At 48.4% G+C, this 23886-nt stretch overlaps 1 protein-coding gene across 1 annotated transcript in view; it reads left to right on the plus strand.

Annotated features, from left to right (window-relative positions):
• LOC140405438 (fidgetin-like) overlaps positions 1-22517 on the plus strand; it is a 48607-nt gene extending 26090 nt beyond the window's left edge. Inside the window, exon 2 of the mRNA XM_072493850.1 lies at positions 18446-22517. Coding sequence (XP_072349951.1) covers positions 18454-20622 — 2169 coding nt within the window. The 5' untranslated portion in view covers positions 18446-18453 and the 3' untranslated portion in view covers positions 20623-22517. The remainder of the gene's footprint in view (positions 1-18445) is intronic.
• Positions 22518-23886: the final 1369 nt, after the last annotated feature.

The raw sequence follows: 23886 nt of genomic DNA on the forward strand, positions 1-23886 counted from the left end.
AGTCTCCACATCCTCCCCGTGTCTGCGTGGGTTTCCTCCGGGTGCTCCGGTTTCCTCCCACAGTCCAAAGATGTGCAGGTTAGGTGGATTGGCCATGATAAATTGCCCCTGGTGTCCAAAATTGCCCTTAGTGTTGGGTGGAGGTGTTGACTTTGAGTAGGGTGCTCTTTCCAAGAGCCGGTGCAGACTCAATGGGCCGAATGGCCTCCTTCTGCACTGTAAATTCAATGATAATCTATGATTAATCGAGGACAAAGGTTCGGCACAACATCGTGGGCCGAAGGGCCTGTTCTGTGCTGTATTTTTCTATGTTCTATGCTGGAATCCATCATCAAGGAAGAAATAGCGAGGCACCTGGATGGAAATTGTCCCATTGGGCAGACGCAGCATGGGTTCATAAAGGGCAGGTCGTGCCGAACTAATTTAGTGGTATTTTCTGAGGACATTACCAGTGCGGTAGATAACGGGGAGCCAATGGATGTGGTATATCTGGATTTCCAGAACGCCTTTGACAAGGTGCCACACAAAAGGCTGTTGCATAAGATAAAGATGCATGGCATTAAGGGGAAAGTAGTAGCATGGATAGAGGATTGGTTAATTAATGGAAAGCAAAGAGTGGGGATTAATGGGTGTTTCTCTGGTTGGCAATCAGTAGCTAGTTGTGTCCCTCAGGGATCAGTGTTGGGCCCACAATTGTTCACAATTTACATGGATGATTTCGAATTGGGGACCAAGGGCAATGTGTCCAAGTTTGCAGACGACACTGGAGTGGTAAAGCAAAAAGTGCAGAGGATACTGGAAGTCTGCAGATGGATTTGGAGAGGTTAAGTGAATGGGCTAGGGTCTGGCAGATGGAATACAATGTTGACAAATGTGAGGCTATCCATTTTGGGAGGAATAACAGCAAAAAGGATTTTTATTTAAATGATAAAATATTAAAACATGCTGCTGTGCAGAGAGACCTGGGTGTGCTAGTGCATGAGTCGCAAAAAGTTGGTTGACAGGTGCAACAGGTGATTAAGAAGGCAAATGGAGTTTTGTCCTTCATTTCTAGAGGGATGGAGTTTAAGACTAGGGAGGTTATGCTGCAATTGTATACGGTGTTAGTGAGGCCACACCTGGAGTATTGTGTTCAGTTTTTGTCTCCTTACTTGAGAAAGGACGTACTGGCACTGGAGGGTGTGCAGAGGAGATTCACTAGGCTAATCCCAGAGCTGAAGGGGTTGGATTACGAGGAGAGGTTGAGTAGACTGGGACTGTACTCATTGGAATTTAGAAGGATGCGGGGGGATCTTATAGAAACATATGAAATTATGAAGGGAATAGATAAGATAGATGCGGGCAGGTTGTTTCCACTGGCGGGTGAAAGCAGAACTAGGGGGCATTGCCTCAAAATAAGGGGAAGTAGATTTAGGACTGAGTTTATTCACCCAAAGGGTTGTGAATCTATGGAATTCCTTGCCCAGTGAAGCAGTAAAGGCTCCTTCATTAAATGTTTTTAAATAAAGATAGATAGTTTTTTGAAGAATAAAGGGATTAAGGGTTATGGTGTTCAGGCCAGAAAGTGGAGCTGAGTCCACAAAAGATCAGCCATGATCTCATTAAACGACGGAGCAGGCTCGAGGGGCCAGATGGCCTACTCCTGCTCCTAGTTCTTATGTTCTTATGTTCTTCTGTAAATACAAATGGATAATGACAAGCTAATACCGACTACCCACTTTAACTGTCCCACCCTCTACTCACACACACAAGACATACAAACACAGAGTGTGGGGGGGGGGAGGGGTAAAAATAATAAGGATGAAGGTCAAAAGATGAGCTTCAGATGGTGGATATTTTGCACACTTTCTTCACAGCACGCTTGTTCGTTAAAGTCTCTGGTTTGCAGCTGGTAACGGTCTTCTTTGTCGAGTCATTCATCCAGGGTCCTTGTAGTTTAGAAAAATGCAATACTCACAGGCAGCAGACTTTCTGGAGAGACACTTTATTTCACATCAAACTGGGCCTTCAGCCCGTGGTTTGACTTCAGGCCTCTGCAGTCTCAAGAGAACGGCACCCAGACTTGCTGGAGAGAGAGAGACAGCCCTCACTGTGGCCTTATGGAGAGGATTAGCTGGTTCTTTTTGGAGCGAGTTAGTTCGGCCCCTTCATCCAGGCTGCCGGAATCAAATCGGAAACCAAACTGGAACCTCTTGACTCTGAAAACGTTCCAGTGGGATCAGATCCAATCACCACCTGTTACCGGGCAGAGCACAGCCGTTTGGGCCAATTCATTGGCTATCAGCCAAATCAATCAAACAGAGTCATCACTGGTGCCAGCCAGTCTGGAATCACCAGTTTAAACCAGCATGGCCTTCTGGAATCTTCTGTTTGAATTAAAGGCACAGGCCACTGCTTCCTTCTGCTTGAATTAAATAAACAGGCTGTCTTAAAGACACATGCCCATAAATAATCCATGGATCAAAAATGTAACAGCAAAATAAAGGAAAGGGGAAACAAGGGAATAAACAGGAAGAACCTTTGCAAAGTTCATATTAATCATCATTTTCTGGTATTTGGTGGGTGCTTTTATAGCCACTTTCTGCCACTAACAGCCCCGATGATCCAGGTTGGGGATTGGCACCAACATATACCGGCGTGCCAGTGGCTGGCTCCTTTCGAAGCCAACAAGTCCCGGAATGTTATCACTGAGCTACTCCTGTGGCCAAGGCAATTGGATTGGATTGGATTGGATTTGTTTATTGTCACGTGTACCAAGGTACAGTGAAAAGTATTTTTCTGCAAGCAGCTCAACAGATTGTTAAGTACATGGGAAGAAAAAGGAATAAAAGAAAATACATAATAGGGCAACACAAGGTACACAATGTAACTACATAAGCACTGGCATCGGGTGAAGCATACAGGGTGTAGTGTTAATGAGGTCAGTCCATAAGAGGGTCGTTTAGGAGGCTGGTGACAGTGGGGAAGAAGCTGTTTTTGAGTCTGTTTGTGCGAGTTCTCAGACTTCTGTATCTCCTGCCCGATGGAAGAAGTTGGAAGAGTGAGTAAGCCGGGTGGGAGGGATCTTTGATTATGCTGCCCGCTTTCCCCAGGCAGCGGGAGATGTAGATGGAGTCAATGGATGGAAGGCAGGTTTGTGTGATGGACTGGGCTGTGTTCAAGACTCTCTGAAGTTTCTTGCGGTCCTGGGACGAGCAGTTGCCATACCAGGGTGTGATGCAGCCAGATAGGATGCTTTCTATGGTGCATCTGTAAAAGTTGGTAAGGGTTAATGTGGACATGTCGAATTTCCTTAGTTTCCTGAGGAAGTATAGGCGCTGTTGTGCTTTCTTGGTGGTAGCGTCGATGTGGGTGGACCAGGACAGATATTTGGAGAAGTGCACCCCTAGGAATTTGAAACTGCTAACTATCTCCACCTCGGCCCCGTTGATGCTGACAGAGGTGTGTACAGTACTTTGCTTCTTGAAGTCAATGACCAGCTCTTTAGTTTTGCTGGCATTGAGGGAGAGATTGTTGTCGCTACACCACCCCACTAGGTTCTCTATCTCCCGCCTGTATTCTGACTCTAAGGGGCCTCCCATTGGCCCCTTGTCTGCGATCACTGACCTGGACAAGTAGCCTGCTTGCGGTCTTACACATATCCCGGACGATGTAATAAGTGAGCAGCACGGTGGCACAGTGGTTAGCGCTGCCGCCTCACAGCTCCAGGGTCCCAGGTTCAATTCCGTCCTTGGGTCACTGTCTGTGTGGAGTTTGCACTTTCTCCCCGTGTCTGCGTGGGTTTCCTCCGGGTGCTCCGGTTTCCTCCCACAGTCCAAAGATGTGCAGGTTAGGTGGATTTGCCATGTTCAATTGCTCCTTAGTGTCCAAAGATGTGCAGGTTAGGTAGGGTTACAAGGATAGGGTGGAGGTGTAGGCTTGGGTAGGGTGCTCTTTTGGAGGGTCAGTGCAGACTCGATAGGCCGAATGGCCTCCTTCTGCACTGTAGGGATTCTGTGGATTCTCTGAAGTGTGCTTGAGGAAGTCTCTCCAGGTGTGTTACAAGACATAGGGAGTGGACAAATAGAAGATAGATAGATAGAAGATAGTGTTTTTATTTGCCTGTGGGGATGGTGCAGAAGGCCCTGTGGCCCACATACCTGTCCTACCCCACCCACTTTCGGTTGCCACCACAAAAACAAAACAGTCATCAGAATTAATGGGAAGAATGGAGCTGCTTCTTTTATGAGACACCAATGGGAGTGATGCCTGCTTCCAGGCTGAAGAGTCCCATCTCGGTTTCCATGGTGAACCAGTTCCACCTCTTTGTTTTCAGCCCCACGAGGGTAGCAAAGCTGATGTCACGGGTGCATGCCGTTGGCAGCAACGTAAACCTTGCTTGGAATACACATCGTTGACAAATCGTGCCCCGCAGGCAGGAGCTGGCCTATTTGGGTGGCATCACGTGACTGGTGGGGATCAGGCTCTTTCACAAGGCCTCGGCTGTGGCGTGGCATGTCAGTGATGTTCTAGTCTGGAGCAGCCTCGGTGGGCTACCTGGAGTATCCTCGCAGGCCACCGGGGGTCTGTGGACCACACTGAATGGGTAAAGGAGCAGGATCCTGCTGGTCACCAGCAATGATCCATGTGCTTCATAAATACAATGATGTGCATGCCCTTTGTCCAGTGATCACAGAAGAGCAGGAGGTGTCACGGTATCTGGCAAATGTTCACCCTTGAAACAGCAGCACTGAAATATATCAACTGGCAATTAATTCAATGACATTTCAAATTCAATTTCACTTTATTGTCCACATGGAAATTCATTTTGGCCACATTGCTCATATGTTAAAAATGACATATATGGGTGGTCCAGTGGTTAGCACTGTTGCCAAAGGGACCTGTGTTCGATCCCGGCCCTGGGTCACTGTCCGTGTGGAGTTTGCACATTCTCCCCGTATCTGCGTGTGTCTCACTCCCACAGCCCAAAGCTGTGCAGGGTAGGTGGATTGGCCACGCTAAATTGCCCCTTCATTGGAAAAGAATTATTGAATACTCTAATTTTTTTTTGTTTAAATAACATATGAATGAATAATAGCAATGAAAGATAACGACCCAACCACAGAGACGTGACTTTGATTAAATATTTATTAAAAACTATTCCATTGCATTAAAATAATCAGTCAGTGAATCCTGCTCGGAGTCTATAGCCTCATCCAGGCATCAAACACCTGTTCGGAATTCTTATTGAGAGGAACACAATTGAGTTCAGGAACTGATTTGTCTTTTATCTGAGGGATTGTAGCCTTTCCTCTGAACAAAGCCAGCAGTCATACTGGAACAAGCAGTGATTCTCATGATTCATCACTTGGGTCAGGATTCTTCGAGAGCAGGTTTCGTCACGAAAGATCTGCTCATCAAATATCATGGTTCAATACTCTCTATACCCTTAAAAAGTCTGCGACCCTACGGCAATCTGCTTATCCAAAACTCCCTTAGCCTGAGGACTGAGTTCTTTCTTCTTGCCTGGTCCAATAATCTCTGTACCTTTAAAGAGTCTGCTTACCTCAGACAACAGTACCAGGCAAAACATTTAAAAAGGACAGTACTCTCAACTACAGCTGTATCAAAGCGTCAGATCCACACAAAAGGATGTTACTTTTCTGAGGTAATATAATCGTGCATGTCCCTTGGCCACCACATGTACACTGTCCGTCCCCCCCCAATTCAACCCATCATCCACTTCGACATTGAGATACTTGCCGTTCGTAACTATTTCAATACGTACACCATGAATCTTCACAAGAACAATAAGACCATAAGACAAAGGAGCAGAATTAGGGCATTTGGCCCATTGAGTCTGCTCCGCCTTTCAATCATGGCTGCTATGTAGGGCAGCACGGTAGCACAGTGGTTAGCACTGTTGCTTCACAGCTCCAGGTCCCAGGTTCGATTCCCTCCAATGTCTGTGCGGAGTCTGCACATTCTCCCCGTGTCTGCGTGGGTTTCCTCCGGGTGCTCCGGTTTCCTCCCACAAGTCCCGAAAGACGTGCTGTTGGGTGAATTGGACATTCTGAATTCTCCCTCTGTGACCCGAACAGGTGCCGGAATGTGGCGACTAGGGGCTTTTCACAGTAACTTCATTGCTGTGTTAATGTAAGCCTACTTGTGACACTAATAAAGATTATTATTATTATGTTTCTAATCCCCCTATTAATCAAGAACGTATCTAGCTCTGTCTTAAAGACGTTTTAAAGATTTGGCCTCACTGTGTCTATGTGGGGTTCCTCCGGGTGCTCCGGTTTCCTCCCACAGTCCAAAGATGTGCAGGTTAGGTGGATTGGCCATGTTAAATTGCCCTTAGTGTCCAAAGATGTGCAGGTTAGGTGGATTGGCCATGCTAAATTGTCCCTTAGTGTCCAAAGATGTGCAGGTTAGGTGGATTGGCCATGTTAAATTGTCCCTTAGTGTCCAAAGATGTGCAGGTTAGGTGGATTGGCCATGATAAATTGTACTTTAGTGTCCAAAGATGTGCAGGTTAGGTGGATTGACCATGCTAAATTGTCCCTGAGTGTCCAAAGATGTGCAGGTTAGGTGGATTGGCCATGATAAATTGTCCCTTAGTGTCCAAAGATGTGCAGGTTAGGTGGATTGGCTATGCTAAATTGTCCCTTCGTGTCCAAAGATGTGCAGGTTAGGTGGATTGGCCATGCTAAATTGTCCCTTAGTGTCCAAAGATGTGCAGGTTAGGTGGATTGGCCATGATAAATTGTCCCTTAGTGTCCAAAGATGTGCAGGTTAGGTGGATTGACCATGTTAAATTGTCCCTTAGTGTCCAAAGATGTGCAGGTTAGGTGGATTGGCCGTGATAAATTGTCCCTTAGTGTCCAAAGATGTGCAGGTTAGGTGGATTGGCCATGTTAAATTGCCCCTTAGTGTCCAAAGATGTGCAGGTTAGGTGGATTGGCCATGCTAAATTACCCCTTAGTGTCCAAAGATGTGCAGGTTAGGTGGATTGGCCATGTTAAATTGCCCCAGAGTGTCCAGGGATGTGCAGGGTTATGGGGTAGGGCGGGGGAGTGGGCCTAAGTTGGGTGCTCTTTCGGAGGGTTGGTACAGACCCGATAGGCCTTCTTCTGTACCATCGGGTTTACTGTGGACCAGTTAAAATGCCACCATGCCTTACTTAAAAAGTAGGTAAATCAGGTAATTTGTGGACGAGCATGTCAATGGCTGAGGGTGCAGAAGAGATTTACCAGGATGTTGCCTGGTATGGAGGGCATTAGCTATGAGTAGCGGTTGAATAAACTTGGTTTGTTCTCACTGGAACGAAGGAGGTTGAGGGCTGACCTGATAGAGGTCTACAAAATTATGAGGGGCATAGACAGAGTGGATAGTCAGAGGCTTTTCCCCAGGGTAGAGGGGTCAATTACTAGGGGGCATAGGTTTAAGGTGAGAGGGGCAAGGTTTAGAGTAGATGTACGAGGCAAGTTTTTTACGCAGAGGGTAGTGGGTGCCTGGAACTCGCTGCCGGAGGAGGTGGTGGAAGCAGGGACGATAGTGACATTTAAGGGGCATCTTGACAAATACATGAATAGGATGGGAATAGAGGGATACGGACCCAGGAAGTGTAGAAGATTGTAGTTTAGTCGGGCAGCATGGTCGGCACGGGCTTGGAGGGCCGAAGGGCCTGTTCCTGTGCTGTACTTTTCTTTGTTCTTTGAGTTAGGTATTCTTTATTCTTCCATACCGACAGTAATTTTATAAAAATATAGGTTATGTATCGGTTTTCTTTGTTTCGACTTGATATTGGTGCACATTACAGAATTAATTCCTCACATGCATAGAAAGAATGAAAGGGAACATTGCTCGTCTGTAGAGCATGTGGTGAAGCTGCTTCTTATTCAAGTCCATAATGAGGTCCCTATCAGAAGCAACGTTGTGACGCATGAAGCTACCATCTTGCAAGCTGAGGGCATAATGTTGTGCACCCCAGCCCCAAGGTCCACACGTTAGCGACGGATAGTGTGGTCAACGACTGCAGAGGAATTGAGAAGGACAGGGAATGATCATCCCACACCTTTGTAACTTTGATTTAGCCATTTCAGTGTGGCAGGGATGGGAAGCTGTTCGAGAAGGTCAGAAAGGGAGTGTCAAATTACATAATGTTATTGTAGCGAGGCCTCCGGCAGCAGGTGGCGATGTTGAGGGAGAGCACCAAGTTGGGGAAAAGGTCAGCCCCTAGGGAACCCTCCTTGCAGGGAGAGATGCGTGTGGATTTGGGAGGGACAACATGTTCAAGAACTTTGAAGAAGAAAGAAAAGTTGGAGATGGGAGTGACAGTTGGCAGGGAAATCACGGGCAATGATTTTTTAGAAGGGCAATATCAAGAGCAGATTTTAAAGAAGGGGTGTCAATGGGAGGGTGAAGAAGGGGGAGCCATTTGGAGTATCAGCTAGCATGGGTGCTTGGAATGGAGGTTGAGTGGCATGGTAGCACAGTGGTTAGCACTACTGCCTCAGCTCCAGGGACCCAGGTTCAATTCTGGCCTTGGGTCACTGTCTGTGCGGAGTCTGCTCGTTCTCCCAGTGTGTGCGTGGGTTTCCTCCGGGTGCTCCGGTTTCCTCCCACAGTCCAAAGATGTGCAGGTTAGGTGGATTGGCCATATCTTTTTTTAAAACAGTAAAAAAATATACACAAGGCCAAACGATACAAACACTAATTTTGTGTTGGAGAAACAGGGCACCCTCCCCTCGGTACCAATGGAGGGGGAGGGGGGATACTCTGATTATTAAAACAGTTCACAACACGTTTCTACACAAAACAAATGGTACACACACTAAACTTTACGCTGGAGAGACCAGATACCCTCGCCCCTGTACCAACAGAAGGGAAAGGAAGGGGGGGGGGTAAGAGAAGGGAAAGGAGGGGGGGGGGGAGAGAGGGGAAAGGAGGGGGGGGGAGAGGGGAAAGGAGGGGGGAGGAGAGGGGAAAGGAGGGTGGTGGGGAGCGAGGGAGTCGGAGTGTTGGTGAAGGGGGGGCCCAATAGGGCATTGCCTGAAACATCTACAGAGGCACAAAAACAAAAGATCCTTCAATTATGATGTGCCAGATTCTGGGGGTTCCCCAGAGGGGTTGAGGGGCGACACAGTGTCAGGGACGAGTGAGACCTGCACCCCGCTACAGAGCATCTCGTGCACCCTGCCTCCTGACACTGGGCGGCTGACAGCCTTCGGACAGTCGCCCTCCGGGCCTGAATCCTCCCCACACTGAGTGCGGCGGGCGACACGGGCCCGCCAACCAACCCAGCGCCTGCCTTGATCCCACCACCAGGATCTCCTCAGGCTCGTTCCGGGCCAGTGGGAGGTGGTGGTGCAGATGCCTGCTCCGCCCCTGTCGCCTGGTCACTGGAAGGCCCCGAAAATAACTCCGGAAACAGGTCCGGGATGGTGGCAGAGGTGCCCAAAGACAGCGGCTGGGACAGAGGGTCTTCCAAACTGTAACCGGCTAAAAACCTAAGAAGCAGGGGGTTATCGCTGACCCCCCTCCCCTGAGAAATTGAACAAGTCCGGGGTGCTCAATTGTACTGGGTGGAACGGGCCCTCTAGGGTCCCGTCCGACCCCGAAGCACCCTGCTCGGGGGACAGCAGCAGCGTCCTCACTATCCCCCCGCCTCTTTTCTTTCGGGGACTGGGCGTGACATCTCTGGGAAAGAACCTGGATTGACGCCGTTTGTGGGGGAGAGGATCACAGGCCGGGGAGACCTCTATCTCTGGAGGCCCGTCCAGGCTGACTCCTTGTCCCTCAATGCTTCTCTCCAGAATTTGTGGCTGGGACAGAGCGCCCTCTGGTTCGAGGTCACGCACCTCACTACCGCCACCCAGAGGGGCCTGTGCAGAAGTGTCGCTGGGCCCAGCATCCGAGGGTGAAATGTCACCGGGCTGAGGGTGTTGCTGGGTGATGGTGGGGTGAGGTGTAATGGCTGCACCCGGGTCAGTAGCCAGGCGCACTGGGTCAGTCAGGGTCAGAGGGGCAGGCGGATCGAAACCTGACCGCTGGCGAATCGGCCTGATGGTCTTCCTCTCAGTCTTCCGGCCACGCGGCTGTCCCCTCACCTCCGGCCCCTCCTCCTCTACTTCTGCTGCAGGCTCTGGAAAGGCAGGAGGCAGGTAGGCAGTGTGTAAATCCAGTCCCAGGCTGGAACTCTATCCACTCCAGGCCAGGCCAAACCTTCACCTGTGAAGACTGCTTTGCCTCTCTTGCAGCTCCCTGTAACATCCGGTGAGCTTCAGATAAACCAGGCAGCAGCAAATGTCATGCTCCCTCTCTCCTTTCTCCTTCATCCAGACAATTCAGCAGCCACCAGCTCTGGACACAGCAGCAAACAGAGCAACAGAGACAGAGAGAGCAGATGCAGCCATTCAAGGTGGATTGGCCATGCTAAATTGTCCCTTAGTGTCCAAAGATGTGCAGGTTAGGTGGATTGGCCATGATAAATTGTCCCTTAGTATCCAAAGATGTGCAGGTTAGGTGGATTGGCCATGATAAATTGTCCTTTAGTGTCCAAAGATGTGCAGGTTAGGTGGATTGGCCATGATAAATTGTCCCTTAGTGTCCAAAGATGTGCAGGTTAGGTGGATTGGCCATGCTAAATTGTCCCTTAGTGTCCAAAGATGTGCAGGTTAGGTGGATTGGCCATGATAAATTGTCCTTTAGTGTCCAAAGATGTGCAGGTTAGATGGATTGGCCGTGCTAAATTTCCCCTTAGTGTCCAAAGATGTGCAGGTTAGGTGGATTGGCCATGTTAAATAGTCCCTTGGTGTCCAAAGATGTGCAGGTTAGGTGGATTGGCCATGATAAATTGTCCCTTAGTGTCCAAAGATGTGCCGGTTAGGTGGATTGGCCATGTTAAATTGTCCCTTAGTGTCCAAAGGTGTGCAGGTTAGGTGGATTGGCCATGATAAATTGTCCCTTAGTGTCCAAAGATGTGCAGGTTAGGTGGATTGGCCGTGCTAAATTGTCCCTTAGTGTCCAAAGATGTGCAGGTTCGGTGGATTGGCCATGATAAATTGTCCCTTAGTGTCCAAAGATGGACAGGTTAGGTGGATTGGCCATGATAAATTGTCCCTTAGTGTCCAAAGATGTGCAGGTTAGGTGGATTGGCCGTGCTAAATTGTCCCTTAGTGTCCAAAGATGTGCAGGTTAGGTGGATTGGCCATGATAAATTGTCCCTTAGTGTACAAAGATGTGCAGGTTAGGTGGATTGGCCATGATAAATTGTCTCTTAGTGTCCAAAGATGTGCAGGTTAGGTGGATTGGCCATGATAAATTGTCCCTTAGTGTCCAAAGATGTGCAGGTTAGGTGGATTGGCCATGATAAACTGTCCCTTAGTGTCCAAAGATGTGCAGGTTAGATGGATTGGCCATGTTAAATTGTCCCTTAGTGTCCAAAGATGTGCAGGTTAGGTGGATTGGCCATGATAAATTGTCCCTTAGTGTCCAAAGATGTGCAGGTTAGGTGGATTGGCCATGTTAAATTGTCCCTTAGTGTCCAAAGATGTGCAGGTTAGGTGGATTGGCCATGATAAATTGTCCCTTAGTGTCCAAAGATGTGCAGAGTTACGGGGATAGGGCAGGGAGTGGACTTGGACAGGGTGCTCTTTTGAAGGGTTGGTGCAGACTTGATGGGCCAAATGGCCTCCTTCTGCACTGTAGGGATTCTGTGGGTGACCAACAGTTTGGTTTGAATGGTTTCGAGGGATTGCTTGGACAAGGTGAGCTCAGGGAGGGCGAGGGGGTGTGGGTGATTATAAACATTAAAATAATGTTCATTGTTCAGTATTCTAATGCCAAGTATGGCCTGTAGTCAAACATTTGCCGTTCATGTATCCTTCACTGCTGTGAAATTATGCTTGTATATTGTTCATGAAAACCTTGCGAAGTATTTTTCAGACTGTTCGTGACTTGGAGCAGGAGGAGTTCTCAGAGATACAATAAACCTGCGCGAAATGTCTGTTCGCTGCTTCTTTTATTTCATTGCTGTTTCTGGGATCTTGTTGTGCGCAAATCGGCTGCTCCGCTCCCCATATTTGCAACAGTGACTGCACTTCAAAGGGACCGCATTGGCTTTAAAGCGCTTTGGGACGTGCTGAAATCGCGAAGGGCAGTACAGAAATGCAAGTCTTTCTTTATTATTACAACATTTCGCCTTTAAATTGATGTCCGCAATTTTGCCAACTTTAACGATGAGAGCCAAGGCTTTCTGATTGGTGGCCTGTGACTGGTGTATTTCTTGGTCAGTCCACTAGATGTTGGTGGTGTGTTCATTGCCAAGGACCAGTGATTATCAGCCCCTGTGCTAACCTTTCCATCACTTTCGTCCTCTGAATGCAATGCAATGGTTTGCTTAAATAGTTTGCAGAACACAATTGTTATTTTGCACAACTCACTCTCACTTTCGCTGTCACATTTTCCAGCATGAAATTAGAAAGTAACTAATTTTTAAAAAAATGTATTCATTCATGAGGTCTGGATGTCGCTGGTAGGTCCGCATTTGTCGTCCATCACTAATTACCCCTTGAGAAGGTGGTGGTGAACTGCCTTCTTGAACCGCTGCAGTCCCTGTGGTGTAGGTTCACCCACAGTGCTGTTAGGGAGGGAGTTCCAGGATTTTGCCCCAGCGACAGTGAAGGAACGGCCGATATATTTCCAAGTCAGGATGGGGAGTGACTTGGAGGGGAACCTCCAGGTGGTGGGGCTCCCAGGTATCTGCTGCTCTTGTCCTTCTAGATGGTAGGGGTTGTGAATTTGGAAGGTGCTGTCGATGGAACCTTGGTGAGTTGCTGCAGTGCATCTTGTAGATGGTACACACGGCTGCTACTGTGCGTCGGTGGTGGGGGGAGTGAAGATGGGGTACCAATCAAGTGGGGCTGCTTTGTCCTGGATGGTTTCCAGCTTGGGTCAGGTGTTGTTGGAGCTGCACTCATCCAGGCAAGTGGAGAGTATTCCATCACACCCCTGACTGGCAGATGTAAGCCAGACCAGTTAAGGATTTCAGATTTTGTTCACTAAAGAGCATCAGTGAAGTAGATAAAAGCACATTACTGCGGATGCTGGAATCTGAAAGGAAAGAGAAAATGCTGGAAAATCTCAGCAGGTCTGGCAGCATCTGTAGGGAGAGAAAAGAGCTGACGTTTCGAGTCCGATGACTCTTTGTCAAAGCAAAGTAGATTTGTTTTGACCACAATCAATGATAGTTGTCATGGTCTGAGACTAGCTTTGTATTGAACCAATTTAAATTCCACCAGTGATATGGTGGGATTTAAACCCATCATCCCTGGAGCATTACCTGGGCCTCTGGATTGCTAGTCCAGGGCCATTACGACTAGGCCACCATCTTCTTCAGAGTAAACCTCATAGGGGGAGGCTCGAAGGTGAACTGTAACGTACGCTGGAATGAAAATAGCTGGGCACATAGATCCTCCGATCATTGTAAAAATAATTGGGATTGGGAATAATTCCACGAATCATGGCCCTGGAACCAAATTCAAACCTTTAAATAGAAAGAAAAAGAAGTTGTGGGCTCAGCTTCTCTTGCACTAGGTTATGGGGTCAAGGTGGGGGAGTTGGCGAGGGTCGGTGCTGACTCGATGGGCCAAATGCACTGTCGGGATTCTATGCAATGACATCCCATTAGTGCGGAACACAGTTTTATTGTAGTGTGACCTCCAGCAGCAGGTGGCGGCGTTGGGGGAGAGCACACCGAGCAAGGGAATTGGTTGGCCCCTGTGGACCCCCCTCCTTGCAGGGGAGGGGTCTTTAACAAGCTGAAGGGTTAGCCAGGTGCCATGGGATGAGGGAGATAGCAGCCAGGACTAATTGACACATTGACTGTGGCGGGGTCATCCCGTCTCAGCATCGGCGGACTCGGCTTCGGCGGGAGAAGGCCAGAAGGTCCTGCTTGTCAGGAGGGGCTGGGAAACCCCTACAGACCATCTTGGTCTCCGTCCTCCAGGGCTCGAACTCTGTATCTTCTGGCTCGGGTGGGAATGCTGTGGTCAAGCCAGTTCCTTCACTGTCGCCGGGGCAACATCCGGGAACACCCTCCCTAACAGCACTGTGGGTGTACCTACACCACAGGGACTGCAGTGGGTTCAAGATGGCGACTCACAACCACCTTTTATGGGGAAATTCGGGATGGGCAACAAATGCTGACCTCGCCAGCGACACCCACACGCCATGAATGAATACAAAAAAGCCTAACGCTCACTTCATTGTGATATAACTGTTACAAATGTTCGCCAGAAAATTGTGGGTTCAATCCTCAGTCCAGAAGTTAGAGTACGTTTTCAGCATGGATTGTTCAGTGACAGTTCCTGTACGAGTACTATAATGTTGGAGGAATTGTCCTTCAGATCAACCACAGCCCCCACCTACCCCCTCAGATGGGCATAAAAGACCCTGCGGCTTGGTGGCACAGTGGTTAGCACTGCTGCCTCACAGCGCTAGTGACCCGGGTTCAATTCCGGCCTTGGGTCACTGTCTGTGCGGCGTCTGCACGTTCTCCCCGTGTGTGCGTGGGTTTCCTCCGGGTGCTCCGGTTTCCTCCCACAGTCCAAAGATGTGCAGGTTAGGTGGATTATTCATGTTAAATTCCCCTTAAGTGTCCAAGAGGTTACTGGGGTTGTTGGGATTGGCTGGGGGTTCTTTCGGTGTGTCTGTGCAGACTCGATGGGCTGAATGGCCTCCTTCTGCACTGTAGGTATTCTATTCTATCTATCTACTATTTGAGAAAAACAGGGACATTCTCCTGGCCAACATTCATCCCTCAGCCAACATCACCGCAAAACAGAATATTTGGCCACACTACCCGACAAACTCGACATTGAGCGAGAACGTTTATGAAGCGCCTTTAAGGTGGAAAACTATTCCAAGTGCAATAAGACATAAATGAGCCAAAGAAAGGGATATTAGACGGGGAGGTGGGTTCTCGTTGCTGTTTGTGGGATCTTACTGTGCACATATTTATATTAGAACAGTGCATGCACTTCAAAAGTACTTCATTGCCGTGTTTCTCGGCAGCAGGAGGATCTTCTGGTCCCGCCACTGTCAATGGGATTTCCCATCGAATCCACCCAACGCCACGGAAGGTCCCGCCGGCATGGACCACTGGAAGATTGCAGCCATTGGCTCTGAAGCATTTTGGGTTGTTTTGAGGATCTGAAAGGTGCTATATAAAGGCAATTTTTTCTTTTCCCACATCGACGCACAAAGTTAAATTGACAGTGAGAAAAGCAATTGGCATCATTGTGATTGTTCCCTTGAAATGTCTTGCAAACTATGCATCATGTTCTATGCAGAGTGCACCCCGTCTGTGATCTTCCAACATCCTGTTACGGGCAACACCTGCTCTTGCTGGTAAAAATATTTATTTGCTCCAATTTGAGCAAAACTCAGAATTGATCCTGAGACGTCACACCAGCGACACATCAAAATATGTGGCATCTGCTGCAAAGTTGGCACCCCATTATTATTCAGGGAGGAGGTCTTGTGGCGCAGTGGGTTAACGTCCCTGCCTCTGAGCCGGAAGCTCCGGTTCGAGTCCCAATCCCGGACTTGATGGTCAAGGAAGGTGTATCCATAACGCAGCCAAACAGGTTGACAATCCTTCCAAACACGCCAATGGCTGGTGGCAAGAGCGGGAGAGACTCCTGGTCACCCAGGCGTGATGTGGAGTGGCGCCCCTCAAGATATAAGTCCCCGGCGACAGACTAGCGACCTATCCCGGGGAATTACTAGCTTTGGAAACAGATGAAAGCCTGCCTTAGTGTACACACTAGGTGCGGGGAGAGAATTGGAATGGAATTATTATTCAGAGATTTTGAAGCGAATAAATTGAGAACCTGTAAGTAATCGCAAAATAGTGTGGATGCTGCAAATCTCAAATAAAACGGGAAGTGCTGGGAAAACTCAGCCAGCCTGACATCATCAGGCGAGAGAAACAGAGTTAACTTTTTGAGTTCATTTCTCTTCGAAGAGTCAATACTGATCAAAATGTTAACTCTGAGAACATGGCTGTCTGAAAACACCGGATTCAATGACCCCGTTAAATAATCCAATCATTCCACCGACCTAAGAAAATAGGGGACATTTTGCGGTCGCACGTGGTTGACAGGACCTTGTGCAAAGCCCATGCATACTAGAAAATTCAAAATACTGCAGATTCTGGAAATCTGTAATGAGAAATAAAATCCTGGAATTGTTCGGCAGGCCAGACAGCACTGGAAGAGAGAAAATCTGGCCGGAATTCTCTGGCCTTTTGCTGCTGGCAGGTTTTGAGGCGGCGTGGGGTGGCTTCAATGGGAAACAGCGAACCCTCGCCGCCAGCGAATGGCGTGCTGCCAGGAAACTGGCGGCTGGGAGGACGGAGAATCCCGCCCCTAAGTTAATGTTTCCGCTTGATGGCTTGACATCAGAACTCAAACTTGTGCTGTGTCTCTCTTTTCTCAGCTGTTTTCTTTTCTCCCCATATTCTTCCCGCTTCATTCGCGTTGCTAATTGTCCGCGGAACAGCCTCGGGCCTGTTGGACTGTGCTGTAAATCTACTTTAAAGTTCTTTTTTTCTCTTTGAGGATTGAGGAAGGACACATTCAATGGCTCTTTGACCCCTGTTTCACTCTTTTTGACCCCGACATTCAGCTTGAGGAACAATATCGTTAAGCGTTGGTATTTGGCCAACCTTGAAATTGACCAAACTGGGGTGGCATGGTGGCACTGCTGCCTCACGGCGCCGAGGACCCGGGTTCGATCCCGGCCCTGGGTCACTGTCCGTGTGGAGTTTGCACATTCTCCCCGTGTCTGCGTGGATCTCACCCCCACAACCCAAAGATGTGCAGGTTAGGTGGATTGGCCACGCTAAATTGCCCCTTCATTGGAGAAAAAAATAATTGGGTACCTTAAATTTATTTTTAAAAATAAATTGACCAATTGACCAACCTTAAGACCTTGAAATAAAACCTTTAACAAAGGTACTGGAAGACACGAAAGACCATTCCACAAATTTGATCATGTTATTGGGAAGCAATTATTTTTGAAAATTTGGACAGAAAATCTACCCTGGACAACCTCGGGCAAATCTTTTTCAGGAACTCGGAGATTCCGATGTGAACCTCGACAGCGAGTGTTGGAAGAGTATTTTATCATGTCAGGGTTACCGGGGAAACTCGGCCTAGTCCAATTCTGTTCTCACCTGCTCCTGTCCACATGTCTACTTAGAGCAAGGTAAGATCATTTAGCCAGTTAGTGAAAAAATCAATCAGTTCCGGCTATTGAATGGAATGTTTTACAGTCAGTGAGCAGAGCCTTCCTAAGTTGCAACATTAAACAAAAGTAGATTGCGCATTGAAAGTCAATACCTGCCCTATCCTTGCTTGAACTCGGGTTGGAACCTACCTGGTCTGAACCCCTCCCTGGCCTGGACCATTCAGTTCCATGCGAGGCAGTGGGTTGGCCGTGAAATGTGGGAGAACAAAGTCGGAATTCTCCGGCTGTTGGGATTCTTTTCCCGCCAGCAGCAACCCCCCCCCCACCCCCCCCGCCTGCGGGTTCCCCAACAGCGTGAGGTGACTTCAATAGGAAATCACATTGACGAGTGGTGGGAGGATAAAATCCCACCGCCAGTGAATGGCATGCTACCGAGAAACACGCGGCTGGGGGGGGGGTGGGGGGGCAGGCTTGGGGGACGGAGGCTTGGAGGGCCGAAGGGCCTGTTCCTGTGCTGTAATTTTCTTTGCTCTTTGTTCTAGTCCCGTCCCCAAGACTGCACACTTTCATCATGGGAACAGGCGAGGCGATAGCGTAGTGGGATTGTCACTGGACTCGTAACCCAGGGTAATTCTCTGTGGACCTGGGTTCGAATCCCACCACGCCAAATGGTGGAATGTGAATTCAATGAAAATCTGGAATTAAAAATCTAATGATGATCATGAATCGGGTGTTGTAAAAACCCATCTGGTTCACTAATGCTCTTTAGGGAAGGAAATCTGCTGTCCTTACCCGGTCTGGCCTACATGTGGCTCCAGACCCACAGCACAGTTTCTAAAATGTGCTCTGAAATGGCCACTCAGTTGTAACAAACCACGACAAAGTGGTGTTGCACTGTGGGTGTAATCGATACCACACGGACTGCATCGGTCAAGAAGGCCACCACCTCCTTCTCAAGGGGCATTTAGGAATGGGCAATAAATGCCGGACTAGCCAGTGACGTCCCTATCCCCATCCCATAAATGGATTAAGAAAATTAGTAGGCTTCCCAAGTAACGAGATAGCCTGTTTTATATTGAGGATGAAGCAACATAGTCAGGACCATTCAGTCCTGACAGATGGGGAACTGAATAGTTGTTTTGATTAAGCTGGGGAGCCTGGTCTTTGAAGATCTGGGTCACAATGTATTTTGTTACCTTTTCAGGCCTGAAGATGCATTGGAGCCCGGAGCAGGCCCAGAGGCCAGAGGAGTACCTTGACATCTCATTTACAACATCAGCTCCAGCACACAAAGCAGAAGATAACATCCCCAGCAGACAACGCCACCACTACGTGTGGGCGAACGACGACATTTCTGCACTGACTGCCTCAAATCTGCTCAAGAGGTTTGCGGAAAAGTACTCTGGCCTTGTGAACGCGTCGCATGAGAGAGCTGAGCTGAATACGTACGCAGATGGGCCTTTTGCGGCAGTTAATGAGCAAAAGAATGAAAATGACACCTGGCATACGTCACTTCACGTCGATGATACATATTCTGTAAATTCAGCACACAATGGCCTCTCTGGCACAAAAGTGGCAACTAATTCCACTCTCCCACCAGGCGGTGGCACTGTTGGGATAGGAGGTTCCTCTGCGGTAACCAGTAGTCACTCTGAATCTCGCTATCCAAGTAACACCACTCTCCCGAGTATTCCATCTAGCCTTCAATCTCAGGAATATTCATCAGGGTACAACGGAACATATTTGCCCTCAGCTTACTGCGGTCAAACCACATCAGCTGTTCCTTCCTCTTATACATCACCTATAAACAGCTCAAGCCTTTTACAGCCAGCACATCCCCCACCCGCTATGGTCCCATCTTACAGTTCAACTCTGGCTGGAGTAAGCCCACTGTATAACTACCCTTCAAACAGTTACCCTTGCCAAACAAGCATTGGCCCTGGCTATGCTGGAGTGCAACTTCCATCTTCATATCTGCCTTCCGGTATTGCAGCTCCTATCCCTCTTCCTCCCTTGTCCCGTCCACCCATTGGTCCTGGCTATGATTACCAAAGCCACAACGTGACCCCAAGCTCAGTTGCACCGGCCAACAATGGCTCAAGCAGCAATTTGAAGAGGAGACCTTTGGCAGCAAAGGAGGGCGAGGGTACCAGTCGATACAGTTATGGACAGCACCGGATTCCTTCACGTTCTTACCAGTTGCCAGTTGATGGGGTCCGGGATGATTGTAAGGGGGATGAATTCCGCCCGGATGATGTGGAATTTATGGGGAAACAGCACATCACTGGTGATCTGATTGGCAAATACGAAGGGCACGAACAAAAAAGAGTGATGCCCCCGCTATACCGCGGAGAGGAATGTCCCCTCCGACCCAGATCAACTGAGGCGTTTGTGAAGTTCGCCCCTGCTTTAATGGATCGAGAAGGGGAAGATGACCGTGGCCACGCACTTGGTCACCAGATGCGGCTACAGAGAGTTGAGCCGGCAAGCAGCCAGCTGGAGGAGCAATTCAAGAGCCTGGATTCTCAGCTTCTGAGCCTGGTGACCAATGAAATTGTTGACTGCAGTCCTCCAGTCCAATGGGGCGATATTGCTGGAATGGATACTGCAAAAGCAGTGATTGAAGAACACGTGTTGTGGCCCTTGATGAGGCCCGGAACGTACGCGGGGGGCAACGGGCCACCCAAAAGCATTCTGCTATTTGGACCTCGTGGCGGGCATAAGACCATGCTCACAAGATGTATTGCCACTCACCTTGGGGCAACTTTCCTCAAGGTCAGTGGGTCATCTTTCATCTCGAAATGGAAGGGCGATGGAGAGATGATCTTACAGGCCATGTTTCTCATCGCTCGGTCCCGCCAGCCATCTGTTATCTTCATCAACGAACTCGACGCCATGCTTTCGGGTGCAGCAGGTGAAGGGGGCATCCATCTGAAGTCTATTAAAGCAAAATTACTGTCCCATGTAGAAGGTGTGATCAACTCAAGCAGTGACCATATTATTGTCATTGCTGGTACAAGGCATCCCGATAATATTGAGGAGACAATACACAGGTACTTTGTAAAACGACTTTATATCTCTCCACCTGACAGCATTGCAAGGCATCAAATTTTAATCGCAGGCTTGTCCCAACAAGACCATTGCCTCAGTGATGGGGAAATTGGCTCAATCGTCCAGCACACCGAGGGGTATTCGGGAAGTGACCTCGTGCATCTCTGCCAGCAAGCGGTGCTCGGGCGAGGACGCGGTCTGACGGTGCAGTTACAGCCCACCACGTACGAGGACTTTGAGAACGCTCTTCGCAAAGTTAAGCCCAGCGTTTCGCAAAAGGAGCTGGAGTTGTACACCGAATGGAGCAAGTTGTTTGGAACTTGTGTCTGACCGGTAAGCTCTGGGGAGCTGATATGGAGTGGCGGGCGGGAGCAACCAGCGGGAGAAACGGTGAACTGCACACTCCGATGAAGAATGGGTGCATAACTAGGGTGCTGTTTGGAGACTATAAAGGCCTGAATGGCCCTGATACCATCTTGATAAAGGACAAATTGGAGCATTAACCTCCTGCCCCCGCCCTATCTACGTCAGGATGAGGCCCAAGCCCCGATATTCGGGGCTCCCCACTGAAATGCGGGATTTTGAACCCTGTTTGGTTCAGACACCCAAAGATAACCAAATTTCAAGGATCTTGATTTGATCTCTATAGAACACCAAAATCACATGCTAGAGAATTTGACTGATGCTATTTCTGTCAGTGATGGTAAAGTTTCTAATACTGGTTTGTGTTTACACTGTCCTATATTCTGATTTAATTGTGACACGAATTAATCAAAATGACAATGTTTCTTAAAATGTGTGATTGTGCTTTAAGGCTGTTCTTGTAGCTGGATTGATAAGCAGGCCGTTTATGATCGTGCCCTTAATGTTGTGTTGTTTTATTATAATCTTTCTTACTTACCTCCAAAGGAAAGTGGTGAATTCTCTGTAATGGATTCAATAGAACAATTTAAGATTCGCTGCTCACCTAACAGCCATTGTGGTCAGAGGTAACTAAAGAGTTTATTGAATTAAAAACTGATGGCATGCAATGGCAGAAGGTGCCATCCCTGCCCTTTTACCTCCTTGCTGTCCAAACATGCTTGTCAACATTTTACTTGCACCTCCTCCAATATGGTTTACTGTATTCGCTGCTCCCAATCTGGGTTTCCTCTACATCAGGGAGACTACCTGCAGACTGGGTGACCGCTTGGCGGAACACCTTCGCTCAGTCCGCAAACATGACCCCGGCCTTCCTGGCATTTGGCATTTCAACTCGCCATCTTGTTCTCATGCCCACATGTCTGTCCTTCGAAATGCTCCAGTGAAACGCACCACAATCTGGAGGAGCAGCACCACGTCTTCGGTTAGACACTTCTCAGCCTTCTGGACTCAACATTGAGTTCAACAACTGTAGATTGTGACCTTTCTGTGCAGATTAGTGGATTAGCCATGCTAAATTGTCCCTTAGTGTCCAAAGATGCGCAGGTTAGGTGGATTGGTCATGTTAAATTGTCCCTTAGTGTCCAAAGATGTGCAGGTTAGGTGGATTGGCCATGTTAAATTGCCCCTTAGTGTCCAAAGATGTGCAGGTTAGGTGGATTGACCATGATAAATTGTCCCTTAGTGTCCAAAGATGTGCAGGTTAGGTGGATTGGCCGTGCTAAATTGTCCCTTAGTGTCCAAAGATGTGCAGGTTAGGTGGATTGGCCATGTTAAATTGTCCCTTAGTGTCCAAAGATGTGCAGGTTAGGTGGATTGGCCATGTTAAATTGTCCCTTAGTGTCCAAAGATGTGCAGGTTAGGTGCATTAGCCATGCCAAGTTGACCCTTCGTGTCCAAAGATGTGCAGGTTACGCAGGGACAGGGTCGATGAGTGGGACTAGGTTGGGTGCTCTTTCGGTGGCTCGGTGCTGGCTCAATGGGCCGAATGGCCTCCTTCAGCATTGTAGGGATTCAATAGTTCTCTGAAATACTCAAGAGAAACAACGAGGTGCATATCACCCCCTTTTACACCCCACAAATTGATACATCGGTGCAATTAACAAATTGAATGAGCTGTCATTCCTTGAGCACAGGTTATAAAGTTACCAGCGTATCAATCACCCATCAGGTGTCGTCACATATTTAAGCTTTCAGCGGAAGACAAGAATGGGAATGCTTAAGGAACCAGGTCTGCCAGGAAATGGGAATCCCAGTAAAAGTTGCAGATAAATGTGGATTTAATGATTTGTGTATATCTTAAAAAAACACAAGGGATGCACTTAGCCTTCAACCTTGTTGCTCGCGCTTTGAAGATAAGTTTATGGTTCGATTCTGATTTTGCCTTTTGAACTCTTTGTGCTAAAGTGCCTGCAGAAAGGGAAGGTTTACATTTCACAAGGAAGACACAATACCATTTGACATTTGACACACTCACCCAAAAATAACAAGACTTATTGAAAGACCATTGTGGCTGGGACCAATTATTTTCAGGGAGGCATTTTTTTTTTTTTCCATAATTGCCCCGTCTTCACTTTCAAGTCAATGGCGCAAGAATGGTGATAGCGGGCACCTCACAGATTGAGTTGTCTTTCTCCTATTCCCGGGAAAATGGCGATCTCCAGAGCGAGAATTCTCACACGAGAACAAACATTGTCAAGCTTACGAATATGAAGGTTTTTGTGCTCCTTGAGTGACTATTGACTGGAAATGACACATGGAACAAAAAATTAGGCAAGGAATTTAATGATATTCGTTACATTGTGAGTTATTACGAATGCATCTTTATTTGGGAAACGTTTATTATTTTTGCTGAGCCAAAAGGCAGCCCACTGCGGTGAGAGCCATGACGACCGGGCCTAGGGCCATGGCAACCGGGCCTACTTAATCATCGTCGAGGTCCTGCATCGGCCTTCCAGTAACAGGGAAGCCTCCCCCTATTCCCAGCCACAGCATGTCAAGGAGGTTCATTAATGATCCAAGCCAACCGCAATTCAGTAGTGGCTCAGGGATTAAACGGAGGCTGCATGGGTCTCCCTCGGAAACCAATTGGGTTTGCCAGCGATCTCTCTAGGATGTGTGGGGGGGGGTGCTGTCCCTCGCTACTAGGCACTCATCGAGTGACCTGGCATCAGGTTGAGCAGTGGAGGTAAGGACGGGCAGTGAAAGCCACCCCAATTCATTTTTTTTTCCAATTAAGGGGCAATTTAGCGTGGCCAATCCACCTACCCTGCACATCTTTGGGTTGTAGGGGTAAAACCCACGCAGACACGGGGAGAATGTACAAACTCCACCCGGACTGACCCAGAGCCGGGATCGAACCCGGGTCCTCGGTGCCATGAGGCAGCAGTGCTAACCACTGTGCCGTCGTGCTGCCCTCACCCCAATGCATTTGACACGCACCCCCTAATGCGGTGGGCCCCCCACTCGCAAGAAACCGCCTCAACCCCCACCCTCCCACATCCCACCTGTGGCCTAGAACATAGAAAAATACAGCACAGAACAGGCCCTTCGGCCCACGATGTTGTGCCGAACCTTTGTCCTAGATTAATCATAGATTATCACTGAATTTACAGTGCAGAAGGAGGCCATTCGGCCCATCGAGTCTGCACCGGCTCTTGGAGGGCCTAGAGT

This window comes from Scyliorhinus torazame, chromosome X (assembly GCF_047496885.1).
Source record: "Scyliorhinus torazame isolate Kashiwa2021f chromosome X, sScyTor2.1, whole genome shotgun sequence".
NCBI lineage: Eukaryota > Metazoa > Chordata > Chondrichthyes > Carcharhiniformes > Scyliorhinidae > Scyliorhinus > Scyliorhinus torazame.